Source organism: Mesitornis unicolor, unplaced genomic scaffold (genome assembly GCF_000695765.1).
Source record: "Mesitornis unicolor isolate BGI_N332 unplaced genomic scaffold, ASM69576v1 scaffold21824, whole genome shotgun sequence".
Taxonomy (NCBI): domain Eukaryota; kingdom Metazoa; phylum Chordata; class Aves; order Mesitornithiformes; family Mesitornithidae; genus Mesitornis; species Mesitornis unicolor.
Genome location: NW_010181109.1, coordinates 1 through 27,715, shown reverse-complemented (window position 1 = coordinate 27,715; position 27,715 = coordinate 1). Strand labels below are relative to the sequence as shown.

The 27,715-nt window shown below is 41.5% G+C and overlaps 1 protein-coding gene across 1 annotated transcript; it reads right to left on the bottom strand.

The window, feature by feature from the left end:
- Positions 1-3,823: 3,823 nt before the first annotated feature.
- LOC104533197 (glutamate receptor ionotropic, NMDA 3A) lies at positions 3,824-25,754 on the bottom strand (the record flags this gene model as incomplete). The annotated part of the gene is made up of 4 exons (XM_010183324.1): positions 3,824-3,975; positions 6,068-6,183; positions 7,609-7,754; positions 24,707-25,754. Coding segments are annotated over 4 exons (1,462 nt in total), but the record flags the coding sequence as incomplete, so codon positions are not given.
- Positions 25,755-27,715: the final 1,961 nt, after the last annotated feature.

The window sequence follows — 27,715 nt, the reverse complement described above, 5'->3', positions numbered from 1 at the left end:
AAGAGGAGACTGAGGGGTGACCTCATTAATAGTTATAATCTGTAAAGGGTGAGTGTCAGGAGGAAGGAGCCAGGCTCTTCTCTCTGATGTCCAATGACAGGACAAGGTGAAATGGGAGCAAGTTGGAGCACAGGAGGTTCAACCTGAACATAAGGAAAAACTTTACTGTGAGGGTAAGAGCACTGAACAGGCTGCCCAGAGAGGTTGTGGAGTCTCCTTCTCTGGAGACATTCAAAACCCGCGTGGGTGTGTTCCCGTGTGACCTAGTCTGGGTGATCCTGCTGTGGCAGGGGGGTTAGACTGAATGATCTTTCTAGGTCCCTTCCAACTCCTAATATTCTGTGATTCTGTCTATAGTAACAGAGTCAGTTTGGACTGGTATTGTTTGTGTGCTTTGTATATATTGTTATTGTATACATCAGGTTAGATGCTGTTTGTGTGAAGCACTAGTAAGTTGTTGGTGTTAATAGCTGGGACACTGTATGTAAGAATATATAATTTTTTATTCCGTGTACTGGTTGTTACCTGACTGAACTGCCATCTATGTGCAAATCAGTCTCTAAGTTCTAGAGCTTCAGTTGTCCTGTGGCAATTGCAAATGGAGAATATACAAGCTTCTCAAGGGCAACAGAAGATACAGTTTCAACAATAACATGTTTCAAAATGTAGCTTAATAGCTGTGATGCAGTCTGTATACATAGTTAGCCTTTCCCAAAGCCTGATTACTCCCTGGATCAGGAAGGTCCCTTCTTTTCGTACTGTTTTGAGACACTGCAGTGTGGCAGCTCATCTCCTCTGCACCCTGCCCTGATCATTACTGCCTGGTCTGAACAGTGAAAACCCTTGCTAATTAACTTGCCCATTTGGGCTATCCACTCTGCTGTCATACTGGCTTAGTGCCTTGGCTGTTTTGCCACCATGAGCATTAAGTTCCAAAGATTTCAATTCACTGTATCTAGGTTCCCAAAAATGCCACAGAAAGAAGGAAATAGAAGCCTCTCCTGAGGTTGGGTGGAGCTAACGTGGGGAATGTCCTAGGAGCCTGGCACTGCTGCTGAGGCATTAATGAGAGTAACCATAGGGTAGAAGAAAGGCCAAGTGCATTGCATGAGAATTGAAAACTAATTACACCAATTATGCCCAGATAATATGTGCAAATGTAACTCTACCGGCTCCACTTCCCTTCTGTGCTATGCTCTGCCCTAAGCAGGGACCTGGCCAATTTTCAACAAGGAAAATCCTTTGCGTCTAAAGTACGTCAATTTTAAATTACAAGTACTCAAGCGATACTGTTAGTGACTAGCTCTCACTGTGAACAGCCGCTGCTACCAACCATTACTTGTGGTGTAGAGGGTAAGGTGCAATTCAGTGCAGCAGTTCATTCCCAGTTCGAGTTGGCTGCATCCCACATGAACGATCCAATGGGTGCTGGCCAGAGTAAGATGCCTTGGGCAAATGCTTTTGCTAAAGAAGTTCATGCAAAGCAGTGGAGCCAAGCCTTACTGACCTCTGCACTTTCAAAGTAATCTTATTTGGCTTCTCAGCTTGAGGAGTCACTGCAAATTTTCCAGCCCCAGTCTGGATCATGCCTTTCCAAGACAACTTTGTTTTCAAATGCAATTTAGAATGAGCAAAGTGCTGCCAAACAGAGCGAGAGAGATGGAAAGAGCTAGCGATGAGGTAAGTCACAGGAAACACAATTTCCCAGTGTAAGATTAGTAAAAAATATTAAGTAGTTAAGATGAATCTCAAAACAAATCTAAAGAAAAATTAGCCTTTGTGGGCAGGGGTGGCAGGTGCATAAGAATCAGGTACAGCCTAAAAAGGTAATGACAAAAAAAGAAGATGGATATTTCACCCATTTAGAGGCTATACAGATCAATATTTCACCTATGTGAATTCCCAGTTTTGGGTCATTACTCTTGGTCAACAAGTGCAGTGTGTCATAGACCAGATTTATCAAAAAGATGTGGAAAAATACAGAGACTCACTCTAGCTATTAAAAGGCAGTTTCTGCATCTTAGTTTGGTATATAATCCATGTGAATGACTACCCACTTAGAAGATAAGACTTTTTTTAAAAATGAGTTACCTGCTTCTGTGCTAGTCACTGTCCACACTTCAGTGAACCTGTTGAGTGTTACTGTGACTGACTGCATGGAGTTAAATAATGGAGATTTCTGGGCTGTACAGGACTAAAGGATATAAGCTGATATAAAGGTAAGACCAGGAATAATTCCCATGATTATTGATGTAACAATGGGGAAGCTATGCTTGTGAGTGCCCACTGTCCTATTTAGTTTAGTAAATTTGTCCCAGCTGTGAAATTGCAAGTTCTAAAATCTGCAAGTTCTTGGCCAACAGGAGTGGATGAAGAGGAGGGGACACTCATGGAAAATGTGGTAGAAGATTTCAGGAAAAGGAAGGTCTGAGCTTAGCAAAGCTTGCTCCACAGCAGCATGGACTTCTGTTTCTGCTCACTCTTTCTGATTGCATCAGGACTTTGAGTATGTGAGAACTTGTTCAAAGACAAAGTTTTTGAATGACTTTTTAGAGTCCTTCAGTTCAAGTCACCTGAACCAGGTTGTTGGACCTTGGCCTCTAGAGAAAAACTCAGTTATGCACATTGGGTTAGAACAGCTGAAGATCAAATATGGACTGCAGTCAGATAAGCAGATCTGGAGCAGCCAGACCTGCCTTCTGTTCTGGTGCTCATGTAGAGATTACACTCAAAAGACTGAGTTACTTTAAAGCACAGCATGTCTTCCAGCTGTGACCCCATGCTTAAAACCTCCTGCTTTTCAACACTGAGAAAAAAGGAATACTGTGGGACTATTCATGTGATGAAATCATAATTTTCTTCTTTTTTCCCACCTCCTCTCCCTTGCTGGCAGACCTTGAGGGACCTTTGAGTACTTAAACCACATAACTTTTTTTTCAGGCCATGAACACCAAGAAGTTTAAGGCTTACCTGGAAATCAGTGACTCTCAGTATTGCATCACTGAACATGGAAGAGTTTATGAAAATCTAGGGAAGCAGAGTAACTGGGTTTGCCTCAGAGATAATGTACTAGCAATAGCTGTGCAGGCAAATGGTATGGTCTATCCTCATATTTTTAAATTGCAAAGGGCTTTCAGAAGAGTACCAGTAAAAGTGACATACTGCCTATCAGATCTTTTCTCTCCAGTTTGAATGCAAAGTTTATTCTGTCTTTGCTCATGTTTGCTTCTCTTCACAGGATAAATCTGTAGATCTACCTAGACATGAGACCTGCTTCTCTTTTGTTCTTAGCATGGTATCTTAGTGGACCATTTCTAGGCTGATGTCCTATCTTTGGTACAAGTAGCTGCCACCCATGCTAGGATATGGTCAGGGTTATATTAGAAATTTGGGATGTGCTAAATTCCCACTCTCTCTTCTTCTTTTGCTCTTGTTGGTCTCTCTGTTAGCTATTTTAGCTATCGCTCCCACGTGAGATGGTCCAGAATCACTGACAGACTCTGTAGATGTATACACATAATTAAGTGGAATCAAATAGATCTGTTGTGCAGTGTGCCAGGCCATGTTTTTTAGCACTGTTACACGCCCCGTTTATCTCCAGAAGTGTTCTCTGATGCATGTACTGCACGCCTAACTTAGCAGCACAGTCTTACTGACATTTTTCTTATGCTCTGATCTGAACACTGCTGGGCTTAGCATCTCTTGCTTTTGAAGCCTGATGCTTCCCTTCAGCTGCAGCCCATCTACTGCACACTGTGAATGAGGGGAAATAATTGGCAACTTGAGAAAATCCTCATCTCTGTGACCCAAGTTCATTGCTCACCTCTGTGACAGCAAAGCTTCTTTTCCCACATGGAACAACCTTGTACCATTTGTCATGCAGAACATCCATGAATCCGTGGGACTTGTACTGGCTTATCAGTTCAGAGATGTTTGAGGTGAGCGGAGAGTTAGGGGGCAGACCAATACCATATCCTAGAAGGAAGAACAGAACAACCACCTCTCTCTTACTTGTCTGTTTTTTGCTAAAGTATGTTCATTTCTGCTGTCAACTACCAGTGTGTAGTTCAGACCTGGATGCTGGCTTACCAAGGACTGAGAATGCTGAGATGAGATTTTTTGCTGTGCAAAATAAAGTAGCATAATACAAACTGGATATGCAAATTCAAAATCTTTAAGGCCATAAAAGTAAGATGTAAAATTGGAGGTTCAAAAGCTTAAGATAGAGGTACAGATAGATGAATAAATCTGTCTTACATCTAGAAACACAGCCTTTTGCATGCCTTGCCATGTGTTCCTATTTTTCACCTTGTTTTAGCAATGCAAAAGGGCATTAATGTCAAGTAAACAATTCTGTGATCCCTTTACATTTTTAGATCAGTGGATGTGACTGGTGTCAGAAGTGACATTTGCTTTTCTTCCTACGTATTTTCTGATGAGAAGCTGCGTGCATGTAAAGGTATATGGGAGCAGTCTGCATTGTTGTCACACAGCAATTTAAAGCCCACGGGCTATGCTTTCTGTTCATGCACTTCAGCTCTGACAGTGACATGGACCTTCGGATTATAACAACACAGATTTTAGCCACTGTGTCATCTTTTACAATATTAAAGTGCTGGTAAATGACATAGTGTTAGTAAGTAATTGCAAATATGATCTTTCAATTTGCAGAATCTGGGTTTTGACTTTAAAAAACCAAATACAATTCATGCCTGGAGGACATGCAGTTGCATGGAGAGATGTCCTGCCAGTTGCCTGCAAAAATTCTGTTCTAGTCCACTGTGCATTTTTGGTTTTCAGCTCAGAATTCAGAATTTCAGACTATTTCCTTAAAAAAAACCCCACCAACCAACTGCAGGAAGAAAAAAAACCCATCCCTATAAATGTACATGAATGGTAAATTTACCATCATAGTGGCTTGCGATTCAATGATGCAGTGATGTGGTGATATGCACACCTAAAACGCAATAGTCTCCCTTGCTGTTGAATTTTGCACATTATGCCTTGTATTTCTACTTGAATATATTTGCTAACAGTGAAGAAATGGTTTCAGAGAAGGCAAAGCTAGGGTTCATGAATACCACATTTTCAGCATATTTAAATGTTTTGTAATTAGGTAATATGAAGTCCAGCTAGGTAAAAACATACAGTTTGGGGCTTTTTTCTGTATTGAAATTTGCTTTAGTTGATTGAAAGTTATGGGAGCTGATGGTTTACCTCAGTAGAGCTGACCTTTCTGAAATGGAAGATCTATCAGGCTGCACATGCGTGGCGAAACATGCAGCTGCACACACACAAAACCTGCTACAGCCTGAAGAGCTCTCTGGGCATCTATCCTCCCGATAACAAAATGAAAAGAAGAAAATTGATTGCTCTCAGGTCTCTAGTGTTTATTCAAATGGGACACAATGATGAGGCATAGTAAAAGGAGCATTCCACAAAATGCCTGGTGCTGGTGACCTGTAGCTGAAATGATTAAAAAGCTCAGCTTCGTCTGTCCTTCATTTAGCACACTGCCTTCCTCAATCAAGTTTGGGCATTTCTGAATGAGGCCATTTTAATGAGTGAAGGGAGCAGCCAGAGTGATTGCCCTTGGGAAGGGAGGAAAGAGGGAGCTTCAATCATTTTCACTGGCCATCCATCACAAAAGTGATTCCTGAAGTCTAATAGCTGCTAATGTGCTTCCAGGCTGCCTCCCACCCTGTCCTTGCCAATACACCGGGACTGCAGGAGGCTACATTCAATAATCTACAGCTTCAGAGGGAATCTTAAACTGACCTTTAAAATGGGAACACTATCTATCTCCTTCAGACAAGAGCAAAACTGTAGAACAGCGTTTTGAACACATTTCACTGAGTTTTGTGTAATGAAAGAGAGCCTACAAAAAGCAAACCTCATTTCAGGAGCTACCAGAAAACCCTGGTTCTGCTTAATCGCTGAGAATTTTACCATAATCTTCAAGGGTTCCACAGTTTCACCTGCATAGTTTCACTGAGAATACCAAATCACAATTAAGCAAAAGCAACACATGAGAAATAGAGCAGTTTGTTATAAAACTGATTATTACCTTCAATGGCAAAGGGTTTTCCCACAGTTAGAAGCTTGCAATCGGCATCTATTGATACTTCATAATCCAGGAGTGCTTTATCCATGATGAAGGCATCGAGCTTCTCTGGATCATGCCTGTATTCAACACCAAAGACAGAAATAGAATCACTTCACAATCTAAGACTCAGTGATGCCCACTGAACATTTACCTCTGCAGTTCTCTGGAAGATTACTGAATGAAAACAGACACCAGGGTCTTCTATTTGAAACGCAAAAGTGATTTATATTTTGATTAAGGGAATTGTGCATCAAATACAAACTTTGTGCATCTAGAGCAGGACACTAGGGACAGGACTTAGTTTGCTCCCATGAAATAATACTGATCTGAAAGATGGAAAATACTACAGTATGTTAGACACTGACTCAACTGAAAGGTAGCACACAAAGGTAGCCTTATTGGAAAAGATAAAAGAAAAGATAAAACTGCTAAAATACTAGTGCCGTCTTGGTTTCTTTGTGATGTTAAAGTTACAGTTACTAGAGCAAAATTGCAAGAGGATAACTCATACAAAGATGTTTCTCCTTTCTCCTTGAATATGAGGTAAATTAATTTTGTTCACCCAGATCAACTTTTCTGTATGTTCAGTCTTCACGGACACAGAGGACTGAATTTTACTAACATCGTAATTTATGAATAGCACACTTGCATGAAATGATGATACAAAAGAACAGTTGCAGTGTCTGTTCTCATCTGATTCAGGGACTGCACCCTCCACTCCTATCACCTTAAAGGTCTGGGTGTTCTCTTGGTGTGAAGTTACATTACTTCATCGATTTTGATGGATTGATTCCAGTTTAATCCAAAGGAACTGCCATGTATCTTAATTATCATTAGGATGTGTCTGGGAAAAATATGTAAACAGGAAACAAGTTCTGGTGAAAAATTTTCAGGCCATCTGCTATGAAACTTCTAAGTGTAAAGTGATGAATTAATTTATGCTTGTTATCACCTCTCCTGTTTCCAGAGTGAATAACTGTGGGACCCCAGATCACTAGGCACGAATGTCTCTGAAACATATTGATACCATGACTCCTTAAAGCAAGAAGACTTGGTGCTTATTACTTTTTACCAGTCAAATGCTTCTCGTATCCATTTTAATGATAAATGCTTTAAGGTTTCTCTCTGAGAACCTTCTACCAGCTTGCTGAAGATGCTGAGGAACCTCATTCACAGCTTTTGCTTGGACTGTTTTTTTTTCCTGCATGTTTCTCACTGCCTCATGAAGGGCTCCCAAGCACAGAAACCTGCCAGGGTTTATGTGTTGCCCATGCTTGATGGCACCTTAGCAGTTTCCTGGAGACACTCCAGCTGGTGCTACACTAGCTTTATCTGCAAGTATCACTCCCGCCAGGTAATTACATTTCTTCTCTATTCTGCCACGCTCCCTTCAATGAACATTTTCTGAGATAAGTGACACTGAAAGTGGGAAACCCATCACCATTTCACCACCATGCATTTTGGTTAAGGGACCAGATCTGCTGCTGCGTGCAGAGGCTCACTTTAGGTACGCCACTCCATCCGTGGTTGCAGGGACGTTGTACCGTCGCATGTACTCGTGCATCTCTGGGAAGCTTTGCCTCACGTAGTCTTCTGCACTGCTTTCCCGCACAGTTCCAAACCGAAAACCTTGGGACGGATGGTGGAGCTGAGGAGATGAAATTATAGATCAGTAGAGTCATTTATCTCTTTCACATCTGGTAACTGAGTTTTATGCATGAACAATTGTCAGAAATTCTCAGCATTCATAGACCTGCCTCTGGGTAGCTAGTGAAGGACTCACAGTCTGGATTTGTTTTAGCAGAATGTTTTCTAATGACTCCTTAGGCATGAGATTTAGACTTCTGCAGAAGGGTAGTACTACCACTCTAGACAGCATGAGAAACTAAGAAGTGAAGTGTTGAGGACACCAGAAAGTCTCCCCTGGAAGTGAGAAGGAAGACAAATACCCCACAGATGTAATCAGGGCTGTAAGCTTGATTACCAGGCTACACAGAGACAATTTTTACCATTCTGTATCCTTTCCTTTCCACAACTGACTCCATCTTCTGTACTAAAGCCCTGAGTAGTTTGAAAGTTCACAAGTTTATCAAGTACCTTGTTTGTCTTTGGAGCATTTAGTGACCAGTGGGGACATTCTGAAACTGCAGTGAAAGTGTCAGGCAATGTCCTCTACCACGTTATGCACTTTTTTGAGATAGTCTAGTGTTGCCAAGACCATACCAATTGGGAAGCTTTCAGTCATGTACCAGACTCTAAAAGGTCAAACTTTCAGAGCACAAGAAGCCAAATAAAGCTAAGACTGAAGCAGTCATGCTCTATTTTTCTTCTGAGGAAGCTCATGGTCTTCACAGCAGCTTGCAAAGATGATCTCACCACGGCCATACTCTGCTTTGCAAAGACCAAGCAAAGAGGCATTCTGTCAGTCCATATGGCTCTCTGCATATCATCTATGTAAAATAGAGTGTAGGGCAATACAAGGCCATGCAAAAGACCTGTCCCACTCTTTTCTTCAAAGACCCCCAGGATAAAAGAGCATTCCTAGCTTTTTAAAGAATAACAGAGGTAGGATATAAATGCACAGTCATCTAGTTCAGTCTGAAAAGCAATAGAAGGTGGTCTTTTGGATGGTATTTTGATGTCCTGGAAGCTCTGAATATACTATACTTCTGATATTTTTTATCTGTAAAGTGGGCAGGTGGTTTCCACATTGTGCTCTGCTGATCTAGTCTTTGTCTTGCAGCCCAGGAATAAGACTTGCAGTTAAACACAAGACTGGGCATGAAGGGAGTCTTGGCATGTTTTTTGAGGTGTTCTGGTCTGGAGAACCACGGGGTAAGCAATGCAGGCAAGCAATACAGTCTGTCCCTTCAATCGAAGCTGGCAATAGTAGGCAACCAATAAGTAAGCAACGTAAGTGAGCAACTGATGACATCTACCTGGAATTGTGTAAAGCATGTGACACTTCTGCCCAACATCCTTGTCTCTAAATTAGAGAAACATGGATTTGATGGATGGACCACTTGGTGGATAAGGAATTGGCTGGATGGTCACAGTCAAAGAGTTGCGTTTAATGGCTTAATGTCCAATTGGAGACCAGTGATGAGTGTCATTCCTCAGGAGTCAGTATTGGGACCAGTACTGTTTAACATCCTTGTCAGCGACATGGACAGTGGGACTGAGTGCACCCTCAGCAAGTCTGTGGATGACACCAAGCTGTGTGGTGCAGCTGACACCCTGGAAGGAAGGGATGCCATCCAGAGGGACCTGGACAGGCTGGAGAGGTGGGCCAAGTGCAAGGTCCTGTACCTGGGTAGGGTCAATCCCAAGCACAAATACAGGCTGGGCAGAGAATTACTCGAGAGCAGTCTTGAGGAGAAAGACTTGGGAGTGTCGGTCGATGAAAAAATCAACATGAAGACCAACCACATCCTGGGCTGCATCAAAAGAAGTGTGGCCAGCAGGGCAAGGGAGGTGATTCTGCCCCTCTACTCTGCTCTCGTGAGACCCCACCTGTAGTACTGCATCCAGTTCTGGGGCCCCCAACATAACATGGACATTGACCAGTTGAAGTAAGTCCAGAGGAGGGCCACAAAGGTGATTAGGGGCTGGAGCACCTCTCCTGTGAGGCCAGGCTGAGGGAGCTGAGGTTGTTCAGCCTGGAGAAGACAAGGCTCTAGGGAGACCTCAGAGCAGTATTCCAAGTACTTAAAAGCGGCCTACAGGAAAGATAGGGAGGAAAGCTTACGCAGGGAGTATAGCAATAGGACAAGGGGTAATGGTTTTAAACTAGAAGAGGGTAGATTTAGACCAGATATTAGGAAGAAATTCTTTACTGTGAGGCTGGTGAGACACTGGCACATGTTGCTAAGGGAAGTTGTGGATGCCTCCTCCCTGGCAGTGTTCAAGGCCAGGTTGGATGGGGCTTTGGGCAACCTGGTCTGGTGGGGGGTGTTCCTGTGCATGGCAGGGGTTGGACTGGATGAGCTCTAAGGTCCCTTCCAACCCAAACCATTCTGTGATTCTATGATAGTGCATACTGTGCCAGAAGGACTGTAGGCGCAGAGGGAAATGTACTTGCTTGGAAGTGTGTAAGCAGAATTCAAGTGTCAGAAGACATAAATAACAGAAAGTTGTGCTGTGGCAATACATCATGGAGACTTCCAGCAAAATGCTGTCAATGCAAATCTAGGTCTAATCTCAAGACACTGAAGATGACCTGCTTAAGGAATGAGCTTGGAGTGAGCTCCATGTACTCTATGCCTCAAGTACTATTGTTTTAGGTTTTATTTCTTGGCAGTGTCAGTGAAGAGACCAAAAACCTTACTGAGTCCCAACACTCAACCATACTGTCACCTTCCAGTTCAACTTAGGTGTTTGTTATGGTATTCACGGCTCACCTAGTGATGCCAGTAGCAGTGCAACATCCGATCTGCAGATAAAGACTGCTGGATAAGGACCAACTTCACTGGAAAGTATCCCTCACTCAAGACTGTCACCAATGTCTGCATCTAGCTAAATATTTAAGCCTCTATGATAAAGACTAGTAAAAATGAGAGAGTGAACTGCATCTCCATGCAATTTTCTGTCCCAAATGCTTTACTGAGAACTGTCCATGCTTTGCTTTGTGTTGGGCACATTGCAAAATTTCACCACAAAAGATGACAACATATGTAATAGATCAAAAGTCCATCTGGTTAATATCCTGTCTCTAGCAACACCATATGTCTAGTGGGAAGTCTTGTAAAGTCTATGTAAGGAAGTTATGTAGTGATCCTTTGCATCCTATGTTCTACCTGTTTCTGGTAAGCTATGCTTTTTCTTAAGCATAATTATGTGTCTGCAACTTTTTATATGATAACTTCACTTCTTTTATGAAGGATAAAGCTTAATAGAGTTTTAATCCACTATGTCTTCTGGGACTTCTATTTTCTTCTTACTGCTGCTTATCCACATGAGGAAACTCTTTGCTTGCACCTGTATGAATAGTGGATTAACAACACAAAATGCTGCCAAAAGCAGATAATGGACTACCTGCGCTACCTTCACTGCTAATCTGCTAAGACTGCTAAGGGTTACTTGCTTCAACAGAAGATAAAAACTTCAGGATGGAAACAACACTCATCAGTTGTCACTGCTGCTTTCTTACTTTCTGTTGTGCTCTCCTGGGAAGATTCTGTGAGAAGATGGAAGCCACAGATATCTGTGGCCTAACAGAATAGGTAATCTTGCTGTGAGTCTTGCCTTATTAGTTGTCTCTTTTCTTGTTTATACTTTCAGCTTCTGATGCTCTGCTTCTTTCGTGTTTCTTACATTTTAAGAGTACTGTATTGAAAGAGTCTTTCAGTTTTCTTTAAATCAGTAACAGAATCCTAATGCCTAGGGCTTCAGAGAAATAATGAACTCTGAAAAATCAGCATTTGAAGAATCAAGAATTACTTTTTTTTTAACTGGTGATTTGAGAGAGACAGTTACTTGGTTTCTCTATCAGTAATAGCAAATATAAAAGCTATCTTACTGAGAAGAAACAGCTGTCCAAATTATAGGCATTTCTAAAATATGTATACTGTTACCGTGTTTTTCATTCAAAGCTCAGTCAGTGTGAAAGGTCCATAACCATCACAAAGCAGGTAATGGGCACCAGGAACTGCTGACATGTTTTGTATCTGCAGAGTATCTGGAGATTTGCTGATGATTCAAGTATGATTAAAAATAAATGAATGCAATAGCTGCAGACCCATCTCCAGACATGAGTTTTCTTGGCACTCAGCTTAAATAACCTTACAAAGTCCCTCCAAAGTCAGACATCTATGGCTGTAAGAAATTGAAAGAACAAGGTTTGTTTTGACCTAGGGAGACACTTTCAGGAGACAGTGAAGTCCCAGCCTGACAATTCATTGAACAAGATGTGAAGGCAGTTATGGGTACAAATGATATATCCCTCTTTATGCACATCTTTACTGCCAGACCTCCCTTCTGAAGACCTTGAAGAAAAGGAAATAACTTGTTTATTTAAAAGGGTCATTTCTCCTGAATATAACTACTCTTCAGACAGTAGGATAACTGTACTCTCAAGCAGCCTGTCCCATGCGGTGCTGTCACACATGGGACTCATCAGTGTTTAGTGAGTAACCAGCCCTTTCAATGTTAGTTAGCAAGGCCACAACAGCACCACAGTGAACTGCAAACTGTGTTGGCTGAGCCGCTCGGCAGAAGTAGGAGAGTGCCATCGGCCTGGGCAATGTAATGGTGTGTATGAATATATCAGTGGAGTAGTTAAAAGCCAATGTTTTTCAGTGATTAAAAAGCCACTTAGTGTTGCTGGTTAGTGGATCTCTCAAAAAGGGGGAAGATTCTAGCAGCTAACAATATCATTTTTGCAGCTCAAATACTGGAGATCAGGGATTTCATATCAGTAAACTGAGTTTTATGTTTAAAGCACTGGTATATAACATGAATGGCTGTGCTACTTAGGGGCATCCCAGATTTTTAGAACAATCTCCCCAGTCTACTGTGAGAAAGCACATGGAGTTGTGAGACACATGGTGGCCTCTCACTTGCATCCTGGTTCAGTACATGGGGCAAATTCAAGAGATGGTCATGAGAGCCCTTGCAGCACTGGGATGGAGCATCAGAGGAGACTGAGCACTCAGCATCTCAAGCGAGCACTCTGACTTCACAGGTTTGGGGCTGTGGAATGCGAAGACCAGAGGGTCTTGCTGCATAGGTCAGGGATAGATGGTCCAGGAAGATGACTCATTTTCTGTGAACACACAGCTCTCAGGATGGAGCACAAGGAAATTCTGCTGGGGAGTGCAGGGTGAAAGTGCAGGAGAAAGTATAAAGAGCTCTAGAAGCGAGTATGCTTTCTGGAATTGGGGTACAAATGCTGTGACCTCTATGGACAAGAGCTACTGTGGGATGCATGGGCTGTGTTGGTATTTTTAAGAACAAGTCTCACTGTTTTAGAAAACATGCCATAGGTAAGGAAACAAACAGTGGATAATGTTTTCTTACACTATGTAAGAAAACAAGGGGTAATGTGAATGCCTTGAAGTGCTGAGGAGGTGAAACAGTTTTTGGGTCACTCAAGCACTGAGACAGAGAGGTCACATACTGCTTAAGGGAACTCAAGAGCTCTACAGAACATCCAGCTACTCGTAGTGCCAGGAAAAGCTTTGGGACTTCTCAGAGTCTTCTGTATCTTGTACAACACTGTGCTATCAGACAAACTATGTTTGTGTTTCTTAATGAAAAAGCAAATACTGCAGCTATCAATCCCCTTGGCTTAGCACCTTACTTCTAGATCTTCTTGGTTTCTCTCTTCTGTTGTTAAAACATCTGCTGAGTGGGAAGTGGAGAACCCGTTTTATTTGGGAAGATGTTGAGAAGAACTGGGCATGTGCATACATCTATGGCTTCTGGTGCCAATTATGCATGAAAATATCAATGTGATAAAACTACAGGAGCAAAAACAGGAAAATACAAACCTAAATGTCAGGGATTTTGCATTATTTGGCACATTCCAGTTTACGTAATACAGTGCCATTGCATTCAGTGCCATCAGCTAGGCTGTGAACACCTAGACTCTGAGTTGAAAAGACTCAGTCACAGAAATATCCTATGCAAGTTGGGATTTAAAACTGAAAATGCATGAGATGCTACCAGCAGTTAACTTAGACTTATTCCAAAGTTGAGCTATTGGGTTTTGAATCTACTTCCTAGTAGATTCTGGCTTCTGTATGACCTCCCAGTGCTGCAAAGCTACGTTTGGCTCAAAGACCTTTCCCCACTTGGTGCCCTAGTTGTTATGTCTGCTATCATTTTGAGGTTTGCATCACACTGGTGTATTAGTGCAGTGTGTAGAACCGCAGGTGTTCAGAATATAAACACAGTGAAAAGATAATCTCAGCTTCAAAAAAGCAGGCAATACAATATTGTCTTCTGATCCTGTGGAGCTTGAGCTTGCTGGGAGCTGTGAAGAGACAAGGAAGGTCTAAACAGAGCAACTGCTGGGAAGTGAAATTATGGCAATTTTCTGTAACCAATGAACCCGTGACTGAAATCTAGGAAATGCTTTCCCAGTATTTGACTGATGGGGTGCACTAAGGGCCTCACTGAGTCTGATTCAGAAATATTTTGTGCATCTTGATAGCTGGCTGGAGGAAAAATGCTTCGAGAACTCTAATTTCTAATTGGCATCTCAAATCATTAAAAGTTTTTCATCATTCATTCAGTTGGCCTCTCCTTTCCCAAATTCAATTCCATTAATTATTTTTTGAGGCAAATAAGAAAAGTACAACTCAGCATACAATAATGTGCAGTGTCAGTGACTGCACCCTGCAGTGACAGGGAATTGCTTGAAAGAGTCCAGCGCAGAGTCTCAAAGATGATTGAGGGAGTTCAGCATCTCCTTTATGAAGAGCAGCTGAGGGAGCTGGGTCTCTTTAGCTTGGAGAAGAGGAGGCTGAGGGGAGACCTCATTCAGGTTTATAAATTTGTAAAGGGTGAGTGTCAGAAGGAAGGAGCCAGGCTCTTCTCTGTGATGTCCAATGACAGGACAAGGGGCAATGGGTGCAAGCTGGAGCATAGGAGGTTCAACCTGAACATAAGGAAAAACTTTTTTACTGTGAGGGTTATGGAGCACTGGACCAGGCTGCCCAGAGTGGTTGTGGAGTCTCTTTCTCTGGAGACATTCAAAACCAACCTGGATGCGTTCCTGTGTGACCTAGTCTAGGTGATCCTGCTCTGGCAGGGGGGTTGGACTGGATGATCTTTCGAGGTCCCTTCCAACTCCTAATATCTGTGATTCTGTGACATATGCAGCATTAGCATGGATTCCGCTTTTACCACTACCTACAATACTGCTTTTTAATTTTAGTAGGGTACAGAAAGGGGTAACATGGCTAAAAACACTTCCTTAACTTTTCCAACAACTTCTGGCAAAAAATTAATGTAAAAAGATTTCAGTAGCTCTGCCTCATGATAGTGCTGGTTACGTGGTGTAACACCAAGTGTTTAATGGACATCTCATATATCAGCAGAATTGCTCTTAGTGCCAGCACTCTCTCTGCCAGGGAACCACAGCAGAATCTTGAAAAAATGTTCCATTTTGAGTTGCTAATTGCTGGAAAGGTGTAGCATTAAGTGGTCTGCTCTACTGTGAAGACCTGGCATGCTTTTAGAGATCTACTGTTCTGCACTGAGCTTTCTGTCTTTGGTATGAAGCAAAGACATTTTATCCTGTCTTATGCAACTAATACATGTAAGTGTTCATCTAGCTGCTAACAGATTTCTCATGACCCACTGACAGAAGAAATGCAATTGCTAGTGCTAAGCAAAGTTTGAAGGGAAAAAGAACTAAACAAACAAAATTTGAAAAAAACCCAAACAATGTAGTACTCTTTTCATGGGCTTTTCCCTACTTATCTGCAAGAGTTTTTGAAAACTAACTAGTGAATATTTATGGAGTGCAGAGGGAGATGGAAAAAAATAATATGATTCACAGTGAAGCACATGAATTTCAAATTTTAGCAGATGAAAATTTACAGCTGAACTGCTGGACGTGAAGGCTTTGTTCAGAAACAGTCCCCTGTGTTGAGCCTTGGGAAGTGGAGATGTTCCCAGGACCTCCAGGAGATGGTGTATGCAGAATACATTTGAAAGCCCACTTTCCCTTCCCTGTTGCAAAAAGGGTCAGTGGAGCTGATTCTTGGCTTGCCAGGATAATGTCAGGTTTTGTTAAAATCCTGTCACTTCGAATACAGCTCAGCTAGGTCATTAGTTGGCATAAATCTTTACAGCTGCATTGAAGTCAGTAAGCAGTTTCAATCTGCAAACAAATGCACAGTCCAGTACTGACAGTTTACTTTCCCACGCTGCAAAAAGGGCATAATTAAAGGAAATGTGACTTACATCTCTGTTTAAAAAATACACAGCCCCTTTATTGACACTCCCTGTGTGAGTGATTATAAGTTTTGCTCTTCTCCTCTGTGTGCTGCAGAAGCTCTACAGTCAAGAGATGAGACTGGGGACTCCAGTCTGTGGTAGGTAGGTTAATTTCTGAAGATTTCTCTGCTGACTGGGTTGCTAGGCAGTGTTTTAGTGCAAAAAGCTCCACAAGAGCAGTACTCTGGTGAACATGAACTTCAAGGTGTGTTTATCCCTGTTTCTTAATAGCACTAAAGAGTTTTCCGGACAGAGGGATCTTTGAAGTGGGATTTATTCTGGGAGTGCTGAGAACAGTAAGATAGTAAGTGTAAACTATTGCAGGAAAAACGGATAGACCAGGGAAAAAAGAGGGATGTAATCCCAAGAGGCAACAGATCACTGTTTCCAGCTGTACTTCAGCAGCACAAAGCAGCTGTAAAAATGCTCCAGACTGAGACACTTCATTGACCATGTTCTTCTGCTTTCTACCTGTAAAACAGGGCTAATGCTGCTTTAAGGCAGGTGAAATCCTTTTGAAATTAGAAGCTGTTTGGCTGAATACATGCTCAAACTACCAAAGAGACACAGGAGCTTTCTGGTTAAATAATCCCTCTTGCCCTTCCATCCTGGGTCTCAGGTCTGCAGATGGAAAGCTATCACAGTTCTCTACAACCAACAGTGCTGGGGGGGGAAACCTAATGTGACAGTAGCTTATACTGTAATGGCTTTCTCACCTTCAAAACAATCATCTTTCAAATCCTTTTTCTTACAAAAGTCTCCGGTTCAAGCCGTGGCTGGTTGATCAGGACAACGCTGTGATTTCTCCTACTCACTGGCCATGTGGCAATTGTCCCCAGGTACCAGGGCTGAACACAGTCCTCTGTGGTGACACTGTCTAAATTCATAAGGCAAGGCTAGTACTCTGTGGTTTCCAGGAAGGGAACAAACCATGATTTTGTCTTGCAAAATCCTTTATCCTTTATGAGGATAAAGAAGTTTCCAATTGCAAACTGTGGAGCTTTCTACCAGTGCACCTCTAATTTCTTAAATATGGTATCTGGTATTGGTGTTTGATTTAAAAGCATCAAATGAAGATATATAGGAAGCAGCCCTTTGTTACTGACAGATCCAACACTGGAACTAAATGTTATTTTTGTTTCTTCTTGTAATCCATTTGGAACAGTGAGGCATGTGCTAAGCACAAAGTGTAACATAAAAATCGTGGGCTCATTTGGATGCCTTGAGCTCTTGCACAGTGAAATATGGACAACAGTATTTGACTTCACTTGGTATTCAGCCAAATCTTATTGTACTCTGTGAAAACAACTTTTTTTTTCTAGAGGGCTTTATTCCTTGGCATCCCTGAAATCCAGGGGATCAGAGTGGGAGCTGACCAAGGACTTCTATCACTAGAAAGGTGAGCCAAGCTAGTATCCAGGTCTCTGTTTACAGATCACAGTGGGTGTGACTTTTGTAAGAAATAATAAATATCCTCCATGCTGCTAAGTCAGCTGCACGATGATCTTCCATCTGCCAGGTGATAAGATCAACCTTATGCATCCTCACTGCTGTCTGCCAGTTACTTCAGTAACTTCTCACATTTCTCTGCTTGCATTATTTCGTCCAAGGGTTTGAGTTCCATATATCATGCAGTTGCTATTTCTGGTGGTGGATACACTTTCCTTGTTTTTTTAGAATGACATTGAGTATAGGTATAGGGCAGCTTGAGAGTAACAAACTCACATGTATACAGCTGTGAAATTGCTAAAACACGTTAATTCCTTCTGGTGCTGAAAGAACAGCCTTCATGACCTGCACTACGTCAAATGAAGACAGCAGGACTTCCTTTCTCCCACCCTCACCCCTATGTGCTTTGCAACAAACAATTAGCATGGTGAGATAATGAGTGGCCAAGACAGCAGGTGACAGTACAAGGCATTCTATATAAGTGGGGACCTGGAGCAGTAGGGGTTAATAGGCAAAGATACCAAAAAAGATAATTGCTGGCAAGAAGGCATAAAAAAGCAGGTCTTGATGGGAAAAGAAACTCAATTTGGGGAACACTGCAGTGCATTGTCTGATATGCTGGATATAAGAATGATAAAAATCCAAACTAGACAGATTCTGAGTCTCCAAAGCCGTAACTTCACACAAAAGCTTTAACGAGGTGATCGGGAAGCTAAACAAACCAAGTGTTCACCATCATAAATTGCATGGGGAAGCTAAAGAAGCCTCGATTTCACCTCCATAAATTGCAGGTGTCTTTCTTTCCTCTATGAGATTGCTCTGCAATGCCCGTTCTTTATTCTGACTGGAGTTTGGTACTTAACTTCTCCTTTGTCTGACATTTTTCCACTTTGGGCTCTGTGACACTTAAAGTCCTCTTGAGTTCAAACCCTTCACTGACTCATTAATACTCAGAAAAGCATCATGTATTAATTAGCAGGCTACAATGCCGTGAGTCATGACCTTCCTGTGTCCAATGACTTCCTGCACTGAAACATATGCTCTATAGATTTTGCAGCCAACTTCTTTTAATTGTAAAAAGAAAAGAATCCTGAAACCCTCTACAGATACTAAAACCCATGGGAGCAATAAGATTTCTGTTAACTCCACTGAGTTTGTTGCTTGATTTTTTGCTATACAATTTAATGCATTTAATGAATATTTAAATACAAACTATTTCATTATAAATTTAACACATAGCAGTGGAAGTGGTGCTCTTTACAATGATTCATCTTAGGTTGCTGCAATGAAAGACCATAGCAGTCTTTAAGAGCACTTTCTTCAGTGTAATTCTTACAAGACTTCCTTTTTTCAGGAAGAAAATTTATCAATAAACACACAAAAGTTATAGCCTCACTCTAAAGCTTGCTGAATGTGAGGGAAAATATCATTAAATGCAGGTGCATTTGAATCATGCCTCTAATGATAAAAAAGGCCTATAGAGTAGATGGACCTTTCCTTTTCTGTGGTTTGCTAAAGCTCATCTGCAGTACTGGCCATTTAGTACTTCTGGACTGTTTTAATACATGTAACAGGAAGTTTTTAACTGATACAATAATGGCCATAAAGCCTCTAAATTAATGGAGATTTTCATGAATCAGAAACGAGAGCTTGCATCTTCGCATTTTATATTTTAAATCTTGAAACAAAAATAGGGGTGACTCTACATATTGAATTCCTGGGTAACAAAATCTCAGAAATATCTTGTCTGGATTACTCAAAGTGCTTAGTTTTGTAATAAAAAGATAGAGAGCTAGTAAGAGCAAGTGTTCAGGCAATAGAGTGGATGAGCAGCAGACATTTCTGAGTGCTAATCCCAAAGCACACCAAGTCTGTTGAAAGGACTTGCTGGATGGGGCTTATCAGAGCAACTGTCGATGTCTGCAGTGTACTCCATGGGGCATCTACAGGGTTTGTAAGACATTGGTGCTGGCCATGCCAGTACCCCATCATGCACAATAGAGAGAAGTGGGTGCTTTCAGGTAACGGTTTGGGTGACCTCATCCTGAAGTAAGAGTTTTCAACAGCTGTCCAATGTGACTACCTCTCCAAACTAACTGTAAAAGTGTATTAGACTGGGTAAATCATATGTAGTATCTCCACTGCAGACATGTGAAATTAGATGGGACATGACAATGAAATTGCTGACGGTGGGATTCACAGGTGTAGCCCTTTTTGTTAAGCAAATCTCAATAGGTTCAATATTTTCTGCCCAATTACAATGTGGAAAGGAACTTTGCCATTGTCAGAGGGTGTTTTGAAGGTAGAGCGATCCAGAGAAATCAAAATATAACCACAGTAAATTAACAGGCAAAGCTACTCAAATGTATCCTAAAGATGGCAAAGGAAAGCTGACAGCTGTCACAGCAGTGACAATGGAAAGCACCTGAAAAGCTCATTATGTTGTTGAAGGAATTACACTTTTAGCAGAAAGAAAGGCCAGGCATTGGACCACCTTATGGAAAATCTGTCCAGCTCTTCAGCTTCTGCTGTTGTATGCTTTCTTGTTGGCATGTTTGAAACGTTTCTTCTGTCCTCTAGGCTTTCACAATTACTCTGCCTCAGATAATCTGAACTACTCAACACACTCCTGACTCTATGGTGTATCTCCAACATGTGCTCTTGCATTAGGAGCCGGAAAATGAAGTCCCTGCTTCAACTCCCCTTGCCACTAAAAATCCTCAGTTGCTGGGGAGATCCTGTAATACAAGACACTATTTTTGGATGTAATAATGAAGAGTTTTACTGGATCTGGGCTATAGTTGCAGGTTTGCTGGGCAAAGGAAGGCACTGACACTGCTATGTTCTTATAGATAATTTCTTCTTTTCCTTGTCTGTGGCATTGAGACCTAGATTACTCACATGCAGATAGTTTATGGAAACCATGCTGGAAACTGAAACACTAAATATACGGACTTGTCACAAGCCTAGCTAAAAGAGACAACAGCCATAAAAAAAGATGCTTCTGAAGCAGAATGGTAGCAAATTCTCTTTTTTGCCCTATCTCTGCTCAGCCCATACCTGCAAGGCTGTGTACTCAGTTTGCTGCAAAACAATCACCTCCTGTCAGTCAGGAAAAAGGTAATAATGGCTGTCTCTCCTAGACCTACCTGTTCCCATCTGCACCCCTACATGCTCCTCTAGCACCAGCTCTGTTTTAAGGAGCTACCTACTGCAGCCTTGTCTTGCCACTGTGAAAATGTGCATCGGCCAGTGAAGGATAAAAACTTTAGGTGTTGGCTTTTCCAACTGCAACTGAATGTAATGTCATCACCAAGGGGCTAAGGAACTACACAAGGTGATAAGCAGGTCTGGGAGATCAGGAAGCCAGCTGCCTCCAGGCTATTGCAGGGAGGCAGAACAAACGATCACACCAGTAAAGGCAGGCTGCTGCTTTGCATGCCTGTAGGCTGAAGAGCTGACCCTGTAAAGAAGTCGGCTCATACAACAGTGTACCTGGTTTGCCAAGCACAGTGATAAAGAAGAATGCTGTAATTTTTTGTGCAGCCAAAGATGTGACACTAGGAAAAAACCTGAAATAAGCCTCTGGATTCAGATGAGAGAAGCAGTATAAAATGATCCAAATACAATTTTCCCCTCTGTCTCCTCTATCTGCAAACAAGCTTTTAAACTTCTTTGCCATGTACTGTAGAGAGCTTCCTAAGAGCGAATCATGACATTGCTGCAACGTTCATCTGGGTAAATGGCACGTTCATCCCATAGCCATCCTCTTGTGCTCAAACAGCAGACTCAACATGGTCAAGTGAGTTTCTTACCCAAAAGCTGTGTTTGCCAGTTTCCACTGGCAAGAGATGATGATCTAAAATGTGCATGATTAGAAAATGAGGGAGAGGGCGCAGCTGTGCCCCAGAATGGCCCATTCTCTTTGAAGAGTAAAGTGTTAAGGTGGCAGGACATTGCTTTAATGATTCTGCAACTTACTGGCTAAACTATAGCTCCTACCATAAAAAGTCACCTGAAATGTCACCTGCTAAAGGGTGTAGCCAGTTTTGACTGATACTCCAGACATTTGGCTTTAGTGACACACTCTTGGTAAGATTCCTGCATGGACAATGCATACTAGTTTCCAAAATTCAAGACATATTCGAGGAACTTACTTCTCCTGCCTCCCATTGCTTGCCTTCTGCTCTGGTTTCTTTTGCCTTACTGGCTGCTCCTTCTTTCAGCAGTTTAATTACATTTCTATATTTCCCTAGTTCTACATCATTGGTGCATTTAAAGGTCCAACTGAAATATATCTAATTCTGTACTCCCTACCTTGTGATTAGTGGTTGTACTGCAACTCACTTTTTTATTTCTAGTGAAAATGTTGTACTTCTGAGACTTCAGCAACACAGAAAGACCATGTTTCCTCTGCTGAGCTGCAATGAGCAACTGCTAAAACACTGTACTGCTTTATAAATTAAACATTGCTGTTGTAAAAAAAATGTAAAAAACATGAATTTTTCTAGAAAGGCAGATGCTGTTTATTCAGGCTATAACTAACCTTGTCTTTTTTTAACCAGAAGAGAGAGCACAAATATTCATGGCCATACTGTCTCTAGATATGAGGTTTCTAATCTTGGAAAAAACTTTAATTTTTCCCAACTTGCCTTCCTTCCTGACTGTTTACAATCTCAGATGAGATTTGCTGTTTGCAGCTGCCAGCCTGAAGATATGTCTTACATCATCTCAAGACCTTTGCTTCTCTATTATGAGCTTTGTTTTTAAAATACATTTCAAAAGCACAGTACAAGGTCATATGTATCCTAAGAGCAGCAGGAGAATGTTTAAAAATATATTAAAATTAAATAGATCACTTCTGCATCCTTCTGCCTTCTTTTTGAAATAAGTCTCCACCACTGAAAAGAAAAATGTAAGCAGATCTGGAAAAAAACCCAACATAAAATCTTTAAATCACATAAAAATGCTTTAAGTAACTAACTAAAAAGTGGTGTGTGTTCCTCTGCAACTGTTGTACCTCAAACATTTCCTAAACCTAAGGTTAAAGTCTTAGAACCTTGAAAGGGCACAGCTCTGGCTTTATGTGAGAAAAGATTAAACCAGTACATTTTCTACTGTAACTACTCTTAAAGCCTAAGACTCTGTAGGTAAATGCATGAATGAAATATATGATACTATTCTGTAGTTCACATAATGGCAGGCAGTCCTCTTCCATAAGATCTACCTTGTCTTATTCCCACATTGGAAACTGTAAACTACTCAGAAGCTTAGATCTAGTCCATGAAGAAGTCTCGGAAAGGCCTGTAACACCCCTGATTTAATGGAATCATTGAGGTTACTGACCACGAATCATCAGTGTTTCTGTTCAGGACTAAGATCTGCATTTGCAGCACCTGATATGCTTCACTAGTCTGTGCTTAGTTCTGTAACTCAACAGCCAAGCTTTAAAGTGCAGCTTTAAAGTAATTTCATTTTCTTGCAATTGCAGAAATTTCCCAATACCTGTCTTAGTAACTCCATGTGTGGTCACAAAAAAGATGCAGAAAAATTGGATGTAGTCTGAGGCAATTTGATTTGATGGATTAGGTGATGCCTGTGTCAAGAGTAGAGGACTAACCTCATTTTCAAGCCAATATTATGGCTTACACAAGAAAGACTGAAACAGAGATACGTCTGGAGCTGGGGAAATTAATCTGAAAGCTCTCATTTGCTTATTCAGAATGCTTTGAATAAAAGCAAGTATATGATTCCTGGACTTTTGCAGCTTGAATTGATTAAATTATTGATGCAGTGTTTATGATATGTTTTCTAGGAGAGAAAGAGCAGATTCAATTTGCATGAAGTCAAAAATCAATTTTACAGTGCCTCAGGCCAACCAATACAACAAAAAGTATTGTTCTTTGTTCAAAATATTTTTGGTAGAAATAATCTAGACAATGTTGGAAGAAGTGAGTCAGAAGCCGTACTCACAAAGTCAAAACTGTATGGTCATTAGTGTGAATGCACATTTTTATTGATGTAACAGATGGAGCTTAGCCTTTCCTGTCTGGAGGGACATACGTAATCTTTATCTACACAATTTATGAAAGCAAAATAAATGTTCAGTCCTCAAGTTCTTAAAATTACTTTTTCCAGTGGCACAATGCTGTATGAATTCAGTCATCTGAGACAAATTAACGGTGGGTAGTTTCAAAGCTACGTACTAGCAGTTAGGTCATGAGTATTAACCTGTAGACCATACAATCACACCTTCACTGGAGAACATGTCAAACGAAGAAGTGAAACTTGCGGTTGCCATCCTGTCCCCTACAGTGACTGTCAGGTGAGTAGGATGCCTGCTCCTGTGTCACCTGCAGCCATGTATTCTCTCTACAAACCAGGCTGCATGCATGTTTTCCTTACCATTACTTAAGGACAAATAAAATCAGAATAGTCCTATAAAATGACAGGACTTAAAATCTATAATGAAGATCCCTTCATTCCTCCTTGGGAGCTGGAGAGAGAGTGGGTGGAGGTAGTCCTGCTTCTACATTTTCCTTTGCCTCACCAAAAAGTACTAGGAAGTCTGTGCTATTTGCAGATGGGTTATCTACAACATAATTCATCTCGTCCCATGACAGTCCCCAAGCAGAAACAACACTGCAAATCAAATGCCTGAATACTTGTAAAGTGAATTCCACTGTTTCGATGCAGAAGTTAGGATGTTTCAAAAGATTTCTGTTCTGCTCCATTTGATTTAGCAGTCGTGGAGAATTTTGCCAGTAACGCCTTTGTAACTGCCATTCTGGCCTGTGAAGTATTTGCAAAGTTCTGCCTAGGATATAAGTGGTTTTGTCTTCATGCTATGTAGTTGTTTTGTTTGACCCAAATCACACAACTGATGAAAACAACTACATCCAAAGGGACTTCAGAACTGAAACCCAACCCTTAATCTGCACGTAGAAGCCACACCAAAATCCTTCACCTTCCTCCTCACCCTTGATCTTTGAAATCCCCCCACTACACTTTTACAGATATCTGAAGATCCTCTCTCACTGAATTTTCCTACTGAAGTGCTGTCAGATGGTGACTAATTGTAGTACAACTGGTGTTTTGCACACCGATTGCTTTCTGATTTCATTAGAAGCCATAAATTATGCAGCAGTGAGTTTTGACAGGGAAGAAGAAAAGGCTGAGTTAGTAACAACAGATGTGGTTTACCTTCGGGTCATGTATTCCAGAAAGCTCTTCATAGATCTTCTCTCCTACCATGACAGCAGCTAGGTTGGCTGTATATGTGGACAAACAAAACAGACAGAAAATAGCCCAGAGATTCATTAAAAACCTTCCAGTCCAGCACTTGGGGGGTTTGATGGCAGCTGTTCTTCCAAACAAGATTGCATAGCAGACATTCAGGGCAGAAGAGAAAGAGAAGACTTTGTTCCTATTCCTTCCCTTGGGGGTCATCCCAAAAGGACTTTTCCACTCATATAGGGTGAGGAATATAGCTGTGATGTGCAGAGCCACAAATATCCCCAGCCACATAGTCCAGTGAAGTGGCCACATAAAGGCTCCAATAGGAGCCGCTGTGTCTCTGGTCCTCACCAAGATCCCCAGGCTGGTTGAAAAGAAAGGGCTGGTGAAATCAATCACTTGACTGCGGGCAGTGTTAATGCTAAATGAGGTCACTGCCATGTGAGCCGTGCCAGCAAGAAGGTCTCCCACCAGCCCTGTCCAGTGACCATTCTTCCAGGCTCCGTATTTTCCATCACCAACAATGTACAAGTCAAAATCAAAATTCATATCCTCAGCTAGCTTCTCCAGCAGGTCAATGCAGTAGCCATAGCAGCACTTCTTCAGCTCAATGGGAACAGTGTCATTCCCTCCTTGAAGGGTTTCAAACAGGTTATCTAGCAGGGATGAATCATTGGTCAAAGGATCCAGGCACAGCTGCCCTGCCGGGCAAAGACCTTCATCATCTACATCTCTTGTAAATACGAATGGATGCTCAATGAGAGTTACCACTCTGAGGTGCAGCCGGGTGGGGTGTTGCATGTGATTTTTATGTCTCTGGGCCTGTTCTGGCCATATCCCATAGTCCATGATTATCTTTCCTTCTTGCCAGCTCCCTAGACGAGTCCACATAGGGTTCCCGACAGGGTCATGCTGCAGACTCCAGATGAAGAAGTTGTTTTCTGAGCTGACAATGGAGGAGCCTTTCACTTTAATGTGGCCACTGAGACCATCAAAAGTTGTGTTGGCTAAAAACCTGTTGGAGAGAGAAAGCAGAGTAATCAGAAACAGAGAACTGATGTACTCATGCTAAAGCATATGCAGACACCATGAATTTCTGTTTAAGAGAATAAATTTGGGCCCTTACTGAATACTTGAGTCATTAATCACTTTCCTCAGGCACGATGAACAAGCCACTTAATTTACGACTAAATAACTGGGGAATGCTCTCCTACATAACTGTCCTGGTTTTGCTGGGAGTGAATCACAGAATTCCATTTTCCATTCACTGAAGCTGCATTTCTGAGAGAACTGCCATGTTCACTTTAGTGAAAACAAGTTGGTATTATAGCTTTAGCTGGGATATTTTCCTCATAGTAGCTACTAAGACTTTTGTTTTGGTCTTGGCAGCAGTGTTTACACTAACTCAAAATCTTGTTTTCAGTCTTTTGCCTGCACCTGTGTCTGTAGTTTCTCTTCTTTTCCTTCCCCTTCTCTCTGCACAAGAAGATGGGGGGAAGTGAATGCCTGGGATTTTCTGGGACAGATGACCCATATGATCCAAGCTGATCAACAGAATGTATTTTATGCCGTAAATGTCACACTCACTATAAATAGGGGATTTTATGGGGACGAGCCTCTTTTCGGATGGTAGCTGTCTCGTCTAGCTCACTGAGATCCTGAGGCTGACCTCACCCACGCTGTGTTTTCGTTGGTGCACAGCCAGGAACTGCTGCTTGTGAGCTGAGAATAACTTTGACTGCATTATTATAATTGTTCCTATCCTTATTAAAATTCATTATTGTTGTTGTTATAATTATTACTATTATTATTATTTTTATTACACTTCAGTTTCATTTACTTTAATTACTAAATTATCTTTATTTCAACCAATGAGCTCTTTTACTTTTACTCTCGCAAGTCTCTCCTCCACCCCACCGAGGAGGTGGGATAGTGAGCGAGCAGCTGTGTGCTGTTTAGCTGCTTGCTGGGCTAAACCACAATAATATCTTATTTAATGTAAATGAAAACTCTTCAGAAAAGGTATTATTTTTACTTACTAAAAAAAAAAAGAGTGAGACAACACCAGTTTTTTCAGTTACCTTTGCCTCATAAATTAATGAAGCATAGGTTAGTTCTAAGCTAAACTCACCAGACCTGTTGCCAGTTTCCTAGATGAAATTATGTATGAAAATGGAAGGGTGGAAATTATGTGTAAAATGTCCTTCCAAGAAAAATAATCTCAGTCAGATCTAGCTTACATAAGAAAGGCTACTGAAGTGCTGTCAACAGCTTTCAACCACTCTGAAGCAAATCAATCTGGATTCAAAAACAGAAATTGTTAAATCACTGTTAAATCATTGGTAAATCACTATTAGCCACTTCAGAATGAAGAACGGGACTCAGTGAAAGATGGTTGACCAAGGACAGTCAGTTTTAACTCTTAAAAAAAATTTCTTAAAATATCTGTCTAAGTAATGTTCTTAAAGTGCAATTTTGACACTGTAGCAGATCTCATGAGGTATGCCAGTTTTGCACTGCACATTTGCATTGAGATTTTTGGGCTTCTACTTTTCCAGATATTCAAAATAAAGTATTTGCTTTGTACTGAATGGCAGCGTTTGCAAGTAGTTGTCCTCTCTGTATGTTGATTCAGCTTCTAGTAAATCATTATCAAAGAGGCTAAAATGATATGGATTAAGAAGCAGGGAACTGAGCAGGAAATAAGTACTGGAAGGAGAAAATCCTTTTTAGTGTAAACACCATGATCAGCAGAACTGCACTCTGTTAATAAGAAAGCTGCTATGCATTTACAGGCTTGGGGACGAGTGGCTGGAAAGCTCCCAGGCAGAAAAGGACCTGAGGGTGTTGGTGGACAGCAGGATGACCATGAGCCAGCAATGTGCCCTTGCGGCCAAGAAGGCCAATGGCATCCTGGGGTGCAACAGAAGGGGGGTGGGTCGAGAGAGGTTCTCCTCCCTTTCTATTCTGCCCTGG